Source organism: Medicago truncatula, chromosome 1, assembly GCF_003473485.1.
Source record: "Medicago truncatula cultivar Jemalong A17 chromosome 1, MtrunA17r5.0-ANR, whole genome shotgun sequence".
Lineage (NCBI taxonomy): Eukaryota > Viridiplantae > Streptophyta > Magnoliopsida > Fabales > Fabaceae > Medicago > Medicago truncatula.
In genome coordinates, this window is record NC_053042.1 from 18,483,911 (window position 1) to 18,499,145 (window position 15,235).

A 15,235-nucleotide genomic window follows, 5' to 3' on the forward strand; every position below is an offset into this window, starting at 1 on the left:
GAATTATCCTAATAGTTGAATTTGGTAAATAGGCGATCGAGCAATTAGGCGAGGAGACCGTTCAACCAAGTGAAGGATGCGCGATGTTGGACCAGCCAACTTTCTCAATGCCACTACTTAGAATAGAACGTGGGTCCTTAAAGCCTAAACACTTGGTCAAAAAATATAGTGGAACTCGACAATGACGTGTTACCCAAGACTTTTGACAGAACAACTGCCAACTAGTGAACCAGCTACATTGATGAGCTAACCTGACATGTAATCCATAGCTCATTTTGTTAACAAATTAAAGTTTTTCAATTGTTTTGTTATCTGTAGTGTAGTTCTTACTTCATTTAAATGGGGTTAGAGTTGAACTTATTACTACAAACAATATGAATTAAACCAGTCATCTCAACTCAGGTGAAATAGTCAAATTCTCCAACATTTACTGATGCTAAACAAAGATGCCTTATTTAACATACATCTATTCAAGGCAGTAAACTTTTTAATTCCTATCCTGACTAGAAAGAGAGCATTTGAATGAGCAAACCACTCTCAACCTTTTAGGAATAAATTAAACAAATTTTAACTATTGTCGTTAATAACACATAATCTTTCAAACCTTATGTCCCGGAAGTATTAGCAAACCCAAGTTCCTTGCGCAGCTGTTCATCGGGTTGCAAGCTATGTGGAATGGCACCAAATATTCTTCGCGATATTTCAAACCCAGAAGCTACATGATGTACAAATGCTGATGCATCCTCTACTGTCTGCTGCAAATATAACGAAGTAGACAGATAGTTTGAAGTAGTTCTAGATAATAATTTTCTCTCAGATGGCTTGTCGAGGTCAACGGCCTTAAGAAACCGTTCTGTGGCAGCCTCCCATGAAAGGTCATGTCTCTGAGCGTCGGTAGGTTGGCCGGGTTCTTCGGTCAATGCCTTAAGTGTTAGTTCAACAAATTCCTTGTGGTTATTATACGTCCAACAATTCGGGAACTGCTTGAAAAACTCATTTGAGCAATGGTCCGTGCACACAACAATTTTTCCCATTGCTAAAGCTTCTGCTGTTGTCGTGCAAACCACATCTGTTGTGCTCGGATTAATAAACAATTTGAAACTGGAGCAGAGGAAATAAAGTGTTAAAGAGTAAACATACACATGTTCCCAATCCATCAGCACATTGTCAAAGAGATGAAGAAAAAACTTTAACACACCATTCAAACAAAAACAAAATACAAAGCGCAAGAGATAAATATGAAACTTACTCATGAAATAGACCATCAGCATGATCACGGGCTGGATGAACTCTAACTGTCATTTCCAGCTTTTTAGCAGCTTCTTGAACTTCATCAGAATCCTCTCCACTTCCAAATAAATCAAGCTCAAGAGCAGATAATTCCTTTTGATGATCATTAAGAAGTTGGAGCAGCTCCTTGTAGCCTTTGCTCCATATCATTTTCCCAATAAAATAGGCACCTTTGGTAAAGGCAATCTCTCCATTTTGTTGTTGCTCCCTTTTTTTCTTGCCAATCTCAAGGAACTTTGGATTAACTCCATGAACGTTACAGACGATGGACCCAGGGTAATCCTGAGTGGCAGCAGAGAGTCTGATTACCTGCAATCATACAGCTAATCAGTTCAGACAGAGCAAGCGCATGCAATGGTTGCAACAAGTTCATGAAAGCGGTAAATATTATTACTACTTTGACTCTATTTAATAACATGTATCCTAAAACACCCTTTCAATAATATGTTTAATTTTACAATGACACTTTTGAGAATGCACTGATCTTTTTTTGAGATCAAGAAGATTAATTTCATTTAACTAAATTTCTTAATAGGTGTGAAGTTAGTTATTTTTACTAATCAAGATCGGAAGGAGTATTTTCACAACTAATCATAAGAACAAAGCTTCATTTCCCACTGCGGTGATATTTATGAATACAGCTTGAGAATGTAAAGCTCCCACCTCAAGAAAAAACTCATGTTATCTTTAGATAAGGTGTTAGTTTTACCCACACAGATGAATACACCAAAAAACGTTATGAAAGTTCTGTGATGATATACGGATTACACACCAACCAAATGAACCAAGTAACAGCATGAATTGTATATTGCACACTCTTCAATCATTTTATATATATGGGAGTTAGGGGATTACATTGTTCAATAACCTTGTATGAAATACATAGTCATTGGATTGCATACTTTTGTCTCGATCATGAACGTTTAACTTTAGATAAATTGAATATTCAAAAGCATGTTATAGTCAACACGTACTTGTATTTTAAAAAATAGTGTGCCATAGTATCAACTGGATAAATTTAATGAAATATAATTGATGAAATCCAAAGTCTAATAAGTTATTCAGTAGTGTATGAAAAAAGGGTGAGCAGATCCTCCCTGCAGGTCAATATCACACCACTGAGCTATTGTTTATCAACCAGTTGATTCAATAGCATCAACTCAATCTAATTGTTAGTGATGGGGAAGATAAGATGACCATTTAATTTAACTTTGCAGGTGAAAAAATATGCAATAATTTCATGTCTCTAGTTTCTTTCATTGCATAAGTAAAAGACAGAATAGTGTCCCCGTGAGCATAGCTCAGTTGGCAGGGATATGCATTGTTATATGCAGGGGCCGGGGTTCGAACCCCGGACACCCCACTTATTCACCTGGAAAAAGGTGAATTCTAGCCACTGGCTACTTGACCCAAAAAAAAAAAAAAAAAAAAAAAGTGTAGTATGCCAAGGTAAACACTGGATACATAAATATTGTTTGTGAAAAGAAAAAGAAAAATTTACCTTGTGACAATATATACCAACAACCCAGTTGTTTAAATATTTCAGTAAAAATGCTTGCAGGGTTCCATTCTTCTCTCTCTTCACATATGCTAAATAATTGGTGTGAATAATTCCTATAACTAGCTTGAATTTAGTTTTCCATCTTTTCCCATGATGAAACCACGTCAGGTGCTCAGGCTCTTCTAGAACAGCAATATCTACATCTTTGTCGGGGATAATTTCTGAAATATCGCCAACAGCAAGAATGCTCCTTTTATCTCTAGAAAACTGCATAGTAAGCATATCATAAATTAGCACTACTTGTAAAACAAAAGGTATCATGATGTCAATTGGAAATCACTCAGGTCTCATATAATTGCATGTAAACAAAACTAAATAAAACAGAAATCGAGAATTTTGAAAACCGGGAAATGGCTCCAACTATGGACCCAAGTAAGTCAAAGAAACACATATTATTATTCAAACATTGGCGACTTGAAGTTGCAAAACCTCATTCATTAGCAAACCATTTTTCCAAAATAACTTTTTTCCCATGATGGCCTAACTTAAACTTTGGTATTCACTTTCATGTGTGCATATTTCAGTGATTTTGTCCAAGTTTACAATATTTCCAGTTAATGACAAATATACAAACAGTGAGAGAAGTTAACACCTTTCCCGGATAAAACTTTATGCTGAAACCAGATGCAAATCCAACTCTATCCTCAAGCCATTGGCGAATATATTTCTCCTGCTCTGCAGGAGAATCAAATGTAATATTGTTCGGATATACTACTTTTTGATCTTTCAATGATAACCAAGGGATCACCAAGGTGACATTCCTTATCCCAGCTTTGTAAAGATACGCCGCACGAAAGAGAGGATTCACTGCTGTTCCGGTCAACCAAGGAAGGCTAGCAGTAGTAAAAATCGCAATATGCCGTTTCTGATCCATCTATTTAGTGGATTTAAAATATAAATCTAATGGCACTTCAGAACTCCCAAAGAACATGTAAATCACCAGCAAAAACAGCTTGAGAAGACTAACTAACTGATCACTTTAACTGCATTATGAAACAAATGAGGAAAAAACAAAAGATTAGCTGAATAACTTTCAACACAAGTCCAAAAAAACTACTCCGTCCGGTCTCATATATAAGCAAAGATTCTTGTTTTAAATTCATTAAATAATTAATGTATCTGGTTTATGTTATAGATCAGTTATTCAATGAATCTGAAAAGAAAACAACAATCTTAGCTTAAATTGTAATTTTTTTTATTAAACAAAGTTACAGAACTGAATCTCATATACCCTTTAAACACCTTTCTGTTATATCAAACTTGAACACTTAAAAAACTCAAACTTTACAAACATATATCACAAAAAAGAAAGATTAATAATGAAATCAAAGGCATAAAATGGAAATCGTTGAGTATATGTACCCAGGGCCGTCTTAAACAATTCGTTGGCCCCGTTTTAATCTTATAAATTGGCCCCCGGATACAACTTTAAGCTGCTTTATGTTCAAATCACTAACATCAAAATACAACTTTAAGCTGTTTTGTTAGCTTATGATCAGTCAGCAATGCTTCTGTCCAAGTTCAATAGCTTTTTGTTCTCCAAAAAAAAACCTGGAATTTCAACATTAAACAATCAAAAACATGTTTAAGTGATAATAAGAAATTCAAGTGGCATTAAAAAATTCAACCATTAATTAATTCTTCCTTTTGAGGCAAGTACTAGTGTTATTAAAAAAATTGAACCCATTAGTTTATATGATTAAAAACAAATATGTTGGCTTTGATAACCCATGTTCAAAGTATACTCTTTTCCAATAGGTTGAATTGAAATTGGTTCAAATCTCTGCTCTTTAGTGTTTTCCAATTCCAATTTACAAACAAAGATAAAAGTAAACATAATACCTAATAACATTCAAATTCCATGAATTTAACAAAGAAAATTCAATAAAAAAAATAAAAAGGGTTTTAGTTTTTACCTTTTTGGTGGCGGTGGAAAGAAGGAGAGAAGCAGCGGCGGCGATTGGGTGGCAGAGAAGCAGCGGCGGCGATTGGGTGACGGAGAAGCGGCGGTGGCGATTGGGTGGCGGAGGCAGGTCTGAGGTGAGGATATGAGTGGGTGTGGTGGTTTATGAGTTTCTAACTTCAAATTCTAGTTGTGACAGATAATGACTGACGCTAGCATTGCTCTCTATTTATTTAAGATCATGTATCAATTATTAAGATAAACATAATTTGATTTTACTTATGTATAATTAAATTACGAGAGGTTCGTGTAAATTCAATTTACTTATATACATTTACTCACTATGAGATATTATTGTAAATTCAATTTACTTATGCACAATTACTTACTATGAGATGTTATTGTAAATTCAGTTTACTTGTATCTCAATACTGAGCTAAACTCATCAGAATATTTTTTTTTTCTTGAAATTCTACTCTATCTTTCTCAATTCATTATTTTCCACTTTTCTTGTATGGTAATTGTGAATGCATAATTAATTTATAAAGGTACTTTCGTAAAAACATCTTTATCTTATCTATTTATCTCTATATCATTTATTCTATTTATCTCTATCATTAATAAGTCGCACACAATGGGACAGAGGAGTACTACATACACTACCAAAATATCATATGTCACTTTCCTAGTTAATAAGGTTAATTGTTTAAATTTATCTTCTAAAATAAGCAAAGTCATGAATGTCTACGTAAAAAATTGATATTTGTAATTTGGGATTCTTCTTATTTTTTGATCTTTTGGTTTTTCTTGTAGACATAAACTCAGAAGAAAAGTGATTTAGAGGTTGAATTTTATTTTTCATGATTTATTTATAGGCATGTTTAAGACATTAAAACATGAATTTCCATACAAATTTAGAATTTTTCGGCAAGAGACGAATTAGTTATGAATTTTTAAAGCGTTAAAAACTCCGAAAACAAAACAACGGAAACTCAACCTAAAAAGCAAATTTTGATAAGATTTTTTGCAGAAACATCTATAATAGTATATATAGAAAGGATATGTAAAATTTCCTAGTATTTTGAAGAAGCCTCAATTTATTTTTATTTTTTATCTAAACGTTCAAAATTGTAGTTTTGTTTCGAGTAAGCATATACTTACGGGTCAAAGTTAGTTTTTTAATTTTTCTAGATTGTTTATAACATCATATGAACCTCCACCAAAAAAATTTTTAGTTTTTAAACAAGGGACAGGTTAATTATGAATTTTCGTTCTCCATAATTTTGACATCTTTTTTAAAAAAAATCATAATTAATTCATCCCTCATTTAAAAATTCAGAAACTTTATGGTGAAAGTTATTATGATTTTATAAACAAGCGAGCAAAATTAGGAACTGAAACTTGAAGTGTGAGTATATGCTTACTTGAAAGAAAATTGTAATTTTGCACGTGTAGGTAAATAAATTAAAAAAAATTAAGTCATCTTCCTAATGATACAAGACTTTACATATCCTTTATATATATATATATATATATATATATATATATATATATATATATATATATATTGTTTTATTTTTTGAATTTTTGGCACTTTAAAAATTCACAATTAATTGGTCCCTTGTAAGAAAATTTGATTCATTTGTGAAAAGCCGTATTTTAATATCCTAAACATGTTTGTAAACAATTATGTAACAATTCAACCTCTAGATCACTTTTCTGGAGTTAGGGACCTACAAGAAGATGTCTACATGTGTAGACCTCCTGGTGTTCCACACTCTTATCCTAATCAAATTTGTAAGCAATCTAAATCCCTCTATGGCCTCAAGCAAGCAAGCAGGAAATGGTATGAGAAATTAACCTCCCTCTTACTCACTAATGGTTACAAACAGCCTGATGCTGATCATTCTTTGTTTATTAAGAATACTTCTTTTTCATTCACATTACTTTTAGTGTATGCTGATGATGTTATTCTGGCTGGCAACTCAGTACTGGAATTTCAGTCTATCAAGCAAGCTCTTCATAATGCTTTCAAAATCAAGGATCTAGGTACTTTGAAATATTTTATGGGTCTTGTAGTTGCTCAATATAACACTTGCATATCATTATGTCAAAGAAAATATTGCCTAGACTTACTCAATGATTCAGGTCTTCTAAATCAGTACAATGTTTCTTCCTGGTAATTCACTCATTTCTTGGAGAACAAAGAAACAGTTGAATGTAAGCAAGTCATCTTCAGAAGCAGAATATAGAACTTTGGTTGCAGCTTCATGTGAACTTCAATGTATTCTATATGTACTAAAAGATCGGCAAGTCACATGTCGTAAGGTTCCTGTCATCTATTGTGATAACCAAAGTTCAATTCACATAGCTTCAAATCCAGTGTTCCATGAAAGAACAAAGAATTTGGAGATAGATTGTCATATTGTCAGAGAAAAGCTTCAATCAAATATCCTCAAACTTCTGCCGGTTTCAACAAAAGACCAAATTGCAGACTTCTTTACTAAGGCTTTGCTTCGACAACCATTCAACAATTTGTTATCCAAGTCGGAGATGATATATATCTACCAGCCTCCAACTTGTAGGGGGATATTACACGATCAAAATAAGGAAAATGAGAAAGCTTAGATAGATAACTTGTAGTACAAGTTACCTCTGCGTAGTACAAATAGTGTAGTACAGTTTAGCATTACACTACTTGAATGGTGTATATATAAGTGTATTGTACTCTCTAATTCTACACATAAGAAATAACATCACACTTTTCTCTCATTTCATATTACATAGATTCAATCATGCTGTCAAACAACTATAATCCATCTGTACAATATGCATGATTAACATACATAGATACATTTTCTTAAATTATATAAGAGAATTCTATAAAAGAATTCAGCTGGGAAAAAGAAAAACTAGAAGCTACATTAACTCTTACATCAAAATTTGGCCACAAAATGTATCAAAATTTGCTCCAAAAAATAAATTGCCACATAATGAGCAGTATAAGAAAATTAATTAATACCATACAGAACTTAGGTGTAGATAATTTCCTCCAAGAGATAATCAAAAATCAAATCATCAATCTCAAGCCCTACACATTCAGAATCAAATTGGAGATTCATCCATCCATCATGTTTTGCTAGATCTTTACTAACATAATAATCCAATGATGGATAAGCCTCATCACAAGTAGTAAGATACCAACTAATAAGTTTCCATACTTTATGTAGAACATTATTTCCTCCAGTAGGCAAATGATGAACATAAGATAGAGATGATAAAGGTTTAGGATAATAACTATATGATCTACCAAAAATCTCCAATAACCCTTCATTGATTATATCAAACAGAAGAAGATGATTGCATTGTCCACCTTCGTCGCAATTACCAGAACAATCAGGATCAAGAAGTAAACATCCCTCTAATTCATCGTAAATTGAAGGATCAACTGGTTGGTTATCAGAATACCATACTCCAAGAGATTCATTTGCAGTGAAGCCTGAGAGTTCTAAAACTTTTTTTACATAATTAAATGCAGCTTCTTTACTTGTATCAACTTCCATGCATGGAATTTCATATCCACATTTCAGAAAATTCTCCACTTTAGTCTCTTGTTGATCATACATATTATTCAATTCATTATCAGCTGACACTGGCTTTAATTCTTTATCTGGTTCTGTACAACCAAAAGTTATTGTTACGCGATACACTATTCAATACAAACTGTTTTCAAATAGCGGCTCTATAGCGTAGCAAACTTGGAATAAACTACTACTTTTCACGATCAACGAGCGTAAATTTATATAGGAGAAAATGTATAGATTTAATTATTGGAAAAAGTGAATGAAAAAGTAAAACATATTAAACTAAGATTAAGCATGTCTTTACACACACATAAATATGCATGCACACTGACAATGAGTTAGGATTATATGTTCAGAATGACATATTGTAATGTTAAAATATAAAAAGAACAAAGTATACATACCTTCCAATATATTTAAGTTTTCCAACTCAAATGTACCATCTAAGAAGCTGGTGTCAGAAGAGAAAGCTGAGTTTGCTTCAACCAACATAGTACTTGAATCTATTGCAGATCCAATCTCATGGTCATTGCTAGCAGCACATTCATTGTCTCTCAAGCCTATACTCTTTTCTGACTTTATGTCATCATTAACATCTGATCCTGATTCTGTTTCGGAAGGACTCTTAACAATAACTTGTTTTTTATCATCATTCAAAATGTTTTCTTCATTTGTATGATCAGAAATTGTAGGTGACAAAGTTTGACTATTTGTGTAGTCATCATTTGCACTTGTGCCTATGGTTCTATCTTCAGATTTTCGAACCGAATTCTGAGGAGACAAACGAACAGAAGGTTCCTCACTTGGAATGACGTAAGATTTTATATTAGGTAATGAGAGAAACCTATCAAACGATTTCGGTGTCTTCAATATTGAGGGTCTCTCTTCTGTTTTTAATTTTAAGCTCTCAGTTTTAGGATACTTGACTTCATTATTTTTATCTTCATTGTGAAAACAAGTATCATAAAGCTGAGAATATCGATTAACCGCTTCTTTTAGAGATGTAGTCCTCATGCCCGTTAGTGGACGCTTATTGTTTGAGTAAGACGAAAGATGATTGCCATTGTGACTGCTTGTTGTTCCACTCTCGTTTCCTTCTCCATTGCGATTTTTAAATTGATTATGGTTCATCAACTTCCTTACATTTTTGGAAAACTTGCTTCCCCGAGGGATTTTGTCAACTATAGCATCCATTGTTATGCGACGCTTTTCATTTTTGCTTTCCTCAATTATATGCTTTATCCTATTTCTAAGATCTTTGAAGTTCTTAGTCTTCACATTGTTTTGAATCTGAGATGAATCTGATGAAATGTTGTTCTGATCTCTTCCAACCGATTTTTGATCTGAATCGAGTAGTTGATGATCAACTTTATTTGAAGAAGAAGTTGATGGTTTGTGAAAATCTCCAAAGTTTTGAATTTTTGATTCTATCACACTTTTTATATCGAACCAATCATCTACCATTTGCTCGGAATCTTTGCTTCTTGAGGATGATCCGCAAATAGGTAACGAGATCGATTTGGCTCGTCTCGATTTACGATTAGGTTGTTGATTATGAATTTGGAATGGTAAAGGAGAACCAGGATCATTGATATACTTCAATAGAAAGTCCTTGTTTGTGTTGATTACATCTAAAGCATCAAGAAAATCCTTGAAAAGAAGTGGCGAAGCATCGGTTGTAAGTATCGTTGCATTCATCAATTTTTCTTCTTGCAAACCATCACCTAAGGATAGATGCTTATGATGATGAATATTGTCATGTTGTTCCAAAGCATCACTAGAAAACATTGCACCACATTCAACACATTTGTCATTGTTGTCGGTGTTCGGTTTTTTGCTCCCTGAAAAAACTGGTGACAAAACTTCCAATGTTCCTGCAGCAAGATGGTTTTGAAAAGTTTCTAGAACTGGTTCTGGATTCTCACCAGTTAACAACATTTCACTAAGTGGATCAACTTCCAAGTGATGAACTGAATCGACGCGAGTTAGCTGCGATTTTCCAGGACAGGTTGAGCTTCTCTTATGTCTGCCCATCTTTTTGTATGTATCTTCATTAAGAAGTGACTTTAATCTTGATTTTATAGAATGTCTTGCATGTGGAGTGGAGTGTACCAGCTTATTTTCTTCAACCTGGAAATCTTTATATTAGATATCACTTTCACTAAGTTCCTTTATGAGCCTACATTAATCAGATATTTCTTAATTGGGCTCTGCTTGAATAAATAACTTAATTAAGCACTTATAATATAAGCATTATCATATAAGTGCATATCTATAAGCTATTTATGTAACAAGAGATAATATAAAATCAACTACGATCTCTCAAACAATCTCACAAGTGCTTATGTTAATAGATAAACTAACCTAAGTCAATCAAACAAACCCTAGGTGATAGCTAAACTAAATGAATTAGTCTTTAAATTATTATTGATGTCGACTTATCAGTATCAATGTCATGTACGGTATCTGTTTTTGTATATGGTGCTTCATATGATCGATATTCAAAATGAATATCAGAATTACTATCAACATAAAGGGAGTAAGATCAACACATTATATAACAAAAAACAAACACTCTTGATGAGCGGAAAATAATGAAATAGACTCAAAAACAACGAAGAGCAACACCAGAAAGAATCGAAAGAAACCAAAATATTTTTACTTACATTTGATAAAGTTGTATCTGGCTTGAAATCTACTGCCATACTATGATTATCAGCCCCAGAAGCATCAGAAGTTCGTGGAATTTCATCTACAATGTAAAGAAAAAGAAAAAATTGACATTCAACAAGTAGAAATGGAAAGTATATATCACAACCTATAAAGCGCATACATGCCCTAATGTCGTGTTGATTTTGGACACTAACATATGTCGTACACACAACATCATGTGTCAGACACCAAAAACACTTTCAATCTGAAGTGTCGGTACTACATAGATGACGACCATGATTTAAAACATTGTTCCTAATATAAAAAGGCTAAAATGAAGTGATAATTGATTTGAATTAACCAAACATGCTTACCTGCATCATAACTACAATGCCTCCTATGAGTAATCCTTCTCTTGACATGACGCCAATGATGATACTTTATTACATGAAGAATTCCCCACACTCTTCCTGGATGAGTATGATGGCTATTAATTCCACTAGACATTCCAACCTCTTTATTCTGAATTCGTTTTCCCATGGCTAGTTAAACCTAATATGAACCTGTCACAAAACAAATATTAAGAATCACATCAACAAGTAATTATAGTTACTAGAGGTTAAGCACCATTTCATACAAGTTATCTTAAGAATTTTTGGTACTAAAAATTTAGATAAGGGGACACATACACCCTTGCAAGATCATGGAGAACCATTAACCTCTTTAAAATGCACGTATAAGCTACCGATTAGAGAATTATCGACTTAATCTAAGTCGGGTGTGACCAGAATTTTCGACCATAATGCCAACCTCAATTGATATAATTGATAATTTCGCATCACCTAAATCGCCCTTGTGCATGTATTTTCAATTCAATGGGGTATATATTCTTTCCTATGTACGAAATCAAATATAAGTTTCAATTCTATCAATAAATCTTACAAATTGATTTAATAATAAAATTTAAAGAAATTGCAATTGAAGAATTTTGAGTTCGATTTTGAAATAATCCTAGAAGAAGGAAGAAAAAACGTCATCCACAATATTCAAACATTTTCTCATTGTAAATGTGCAGAGAAAAATAATAAATTCTCAGAACATTTGAGATCAAAGAATTGCTTAGTCGATTAGGAAAAAGAAGAAAATCAATATAATTAAAAAATGTAACAAACAAAATAAAATTTTAAATCTATATCATCAACATACATAAGAATCTCTGTATCATATGCATTAACATATCTGTTCAATTTTTGTTAGCAAGTTAGATATCTAAATATCTATGATCATAGAATAATAAAATTTTACCTTTACGGAGCTTTAACGAAAACCGAAAAATTGGGCTTGTGTATATAGATGAATATGTTTTGGTAGTGAAATTGAAAGTGTCATAAAATTTGTACAAAAATAAAATGTTAGTTTCATTATTCTAACACGTGACAAATAAATAAGTGGTGTAAAATTCAGCTTAAAAAAGAAAACAATGTATCTATTTATATTTTATATTTAAAGAAACTTAAATCTTGTTCATTACTATTTGTTTGAGTTCAGCTTTCCTCCATTTATGAAACCTACTTCATTTACTCATTTTTCACTTCGTAGAAAAATTATGGAAAATGGATGGATAAAGGAAAACAATGACCGATAAAAACCATTACGACAAATAATGCTTTGGTGAATGATGTTGTCCCCTCCGATGAGAATTAAGAGATGATGCTCCGTCAAGAAACGGCGGTCTGACAATCTTCCTCTGAAGAGAGGGTGAAGGTGATGATCGCAATGGTGAGACTTGCGAGTTGGGAGAATTAATGTGAATGAGAAGGAGGAGGGTGCCGCCTCTGTATGGACGAAAAGGAGGCGTCGGGGGCACCGGCGTGAGGGACAGGAAGTGGAAGAAGGGACTATTGTGTAGCAATGGAAAGAGGAAAAGTTGGGACCTTGTTTTTTTATTACATTGATTTTTTATTAATCATTTAATCTCAGCCTTTGATTTTATTTTTTCTACACATCCAAAAAAAATGAAAGGGTAAATGGGGGCTTCATAAACGGAGGGAAATTGAACTCTATTTTTTCACAAGCAAATGTTGTTCGGTGGTGGAGCCACATTGGGATCAGAGTGTGCACATGCAAACCCTCATATTTTGAAATGGTTTTTTAGCAATTTTGACCTTGTAACTTTAAATCTTGTAATTTTGGCCCCTATTAAAGAATGACGAACGTGGTCTTCTATATTTAGTCCCTTTTGTAAAAGTTGTCTTTCCCTTTTATTTTAAAGAAGTTAGTTGATATGTGACACCTCACTTAAATGAGTAGGATATCACATGTGTAATTTTCGAATAAAAAAACCACATGTGTATTGATAAATTATAAATAAATAAAAAAAGGGAAGAAACTTAGGTACTAAAGAACATTCTCCAGAAATCTTAGAATGACTGAATTATAAATATGAGTTTTACTAAAGAACAATCTAATTTACACAGTTTTACTAAAGAACATGTATAGGTACAAAAATAGGGAAGAAACTTTTACCCAACTTGTACCCTAAATTGCTTATAATTTACTCAATGTAATTTAACGATTATTGTGTCTCTTCTATAGATATTTTTGTCTACTTCAGAATGGTTCAAATTTTACTTAAATATGAGTTTTATATCAAAAGTTATTGGTAAATTACTAACGGTGTGTAAAAACTACGAATTGCAGAATTTTACTCTATTTCTTCTCTCACATACTTAATTGAATATACTCATCAATTTGTCAATATAACACACTGTAACCATGATATCAAAGTATAAGACTAACATTTTACAAATAATATTAGTTTAATATCCTTGACAAATTCGATCAAAACAAACACACCAATTCAACATAAATTCTTACAATCTCTATACATGAAGCATGATTCAAGATATATGTTTTTGAGAATTGAAAGAATGAAGAAGATTAAGCTTGCATGTTATGAGTTCTCCTGAATGTGAAAAAGATACGTGAATGAGTTATATAAGGGTTTGAAATATGATAGGAGGGAGAAAATTCACAACAATTTTTTTTCTAGTACTCTGAAATTTTAGTAGAAAAATCACAGCATGTTTTCCACGTATTAATCTGGTACTAAAAAAATTTAGAGCCGTCAATTTATGGTTCGATCCAAACAGGGTACCTATCGATCCATAGAAAATCAGATTTTTCAATTTTCATCTGTATGTATCGATCTAGGGTGCCTTTTAGCATGAACTCATAGATGTATGGACCAAAATTTCTGACCATTAGCTTGAACAAATTTATAGATCCTATTTTGTATTTGCTGTATTATATCTCTCCACCCATCATTTTTTTATTCTTTCTCTTTATTCTCTTCCTCTCTCCAATAGAGAAGTGTCGAAAACCGTTTCCTCCTCCTAACTCTCTCTCCTTAACTTAACTGCATAAACGCATAAACATGAGTTCACTAAATTTGCAGATTTGAGCTCATGTGTTCCTAATTAATAATTGATGTGTTCTTTAAGTTTATATCATCATCTGATTAAAATAAATGTTTCATATTCTTTCTAATTAATTTTATCCAAATTTATCTTTCTTGCGTTCTTCCCAATTACATTCATCTTCACTGATATGTTCTTCCTAAAAATCCAGAGCTGAAATCAATCACCAATCTATTTTTCGACGAATCTAAAAAATGAGTTTAATCTTTTGATACATCCTCATGATCCATAGCTAATTTCCACCCTTTACTTTACAAACACCAAACCCTACCATTCCTCTTAATCAGAAATTGTCTCAACAAACCTAATATTGTCTTGTTCAGTTGATTTATTTATGTCTTTTTGAATGGTGGTCTTGTTCAATTGATGTTTGTGGTATGTATTTATAAAAAATAATTGATGTTTATAAAAAATTGTCTGCATGAATTGATTGTTTGTGTTTCTTGGCCTTTTTTAAATTATAAAATAAAAATCTGGATTTAGAATTTGTGTGTTTGTTGTTTTGAAGAAGATGATATGATGATGGGGGATAGTGTGTAGGATAATGCAAACAATATGTCGTTACTTTTTCTACTTTTTAGGATAGTGTGTAGATGGTGTAGGGTATTATTGTGAGGATAGATCAATCCAAGGGTATAAAAAGTTGGTCCGTTATGAACCAATATTTTTTAGTGGTTCATTTTATACGGATCTAGTACTTGATCCAAGAATTAATCCTACTATAAAATTATTTTTAAATCATGAATGTATGTATATATCTATAGAC

General features: G+C 32.5%; 2 protein-coding genes across 3 annotated transcripts; both read right to left on the reverse strand.

Annotated features, from left to right (window-relative positions):
- Positions 1-360: 360 nt before the first annotated feature.
- On the reverse strand, positions 361-4,963 carry LOC25483131 (digalactosyldiacylglycerol synthase 2, chloroplastic). Of its 2 annotated transcripts, XM_013611780.3 has the most exons (6): positions 4,768-4,963; positions 4,214-4,402; positions 3,444-3,834; positions 2,792-3,058; positions 1,250-1,599; positions 361-1,101 (listed from the first exon to the last, which is right to left on the reverse strand). In XM_013611780.3, the coding sequence occupies exons 3-6, from the start codon at positions 3,723-3,725 to the stop codon at positions 606-608; spliced, it is 1,395 nt and encodes a 464-aa protein (XP_013467234.2). In that variant the 5' UTR covers positions 3,726-3,834; positions 4,214-4,402; positions 4,768-4,963; the 3' UTR covers positions 361-605. The 2 variants fall into 2 exon arrangements, with proteins under 2 accessions (XP_013467234.2, XP_024631215.2); XM_024775447.2 differs by lacking the exon at positions 4,214-4,402.
- Positions 4,964-7,786: 2,823 nt separating this feature from the next.
- Positions 7,787-11,530, reverse strand: LOC25483132 (uncharacterized). Its single transcript, XM_024774929.1, has 4 exons — positions 11,365-11,530; positions 11,005-11,090; positions 8,743-10,468; positions 7,787-8,430 (listed from the first exon to the last, which is right to left on the reverse strand). Exons 1-4 carry the CDS (start codon positions 11,528-11,530, stop codon positions 7,787-7,789), a joined length of 2,622 nt encoding a protein of 873 aa, XP_024630697.1.
- Positions 11,531-15,235: the final 3,705 nt, after the last annotated feature.

Bases quoted from the DNA above. Each gene is read 5' to 3' on its own strand.
- LOC25483131 (XM_024775447.2), bottom strand. From the start codon at position 3,725: ATGGATCAGAAACGGCATATTGCGATTTTTACTACTGCTAGCCTTCCT. The intron at 3,059-3,443 runs GTGTTAACTTCT...CTTACTATGCAG, and splicing joins TAAAGTTTTATCCGGGAAAG to TTTTCTAGAGATAAAAGGAG. The intron at 1,102-1,249 runs GTAAGTTTCATA...CCTCTGCTCCAG, and splicing joins GCTGATGGTCTATTTCATGA to TTTCAAATTGTTTATTAATC.
- LOC25483132 (XM_024774929.1), bottom strand. From the start codon at position 11,530: ATGGGAAAACGAATTCAGAATAAAGAGGTTGGAATGTCTAGTGGAATT. The intron at 10,469-11,004 runs GTAAGTAAAAAT...AAAGATTTCCAG, and splicing joins CAGATACAACTTTATCAAAT to GTTGAAGAAAATAAGCTGGT. The intron at 8,431-8,742 runs GTATGTATACTT...TTGGTTGTACAG, and splicing joins AAACTTAAATATATTGGAAG to AACCAGATAAAGAATTAAAG.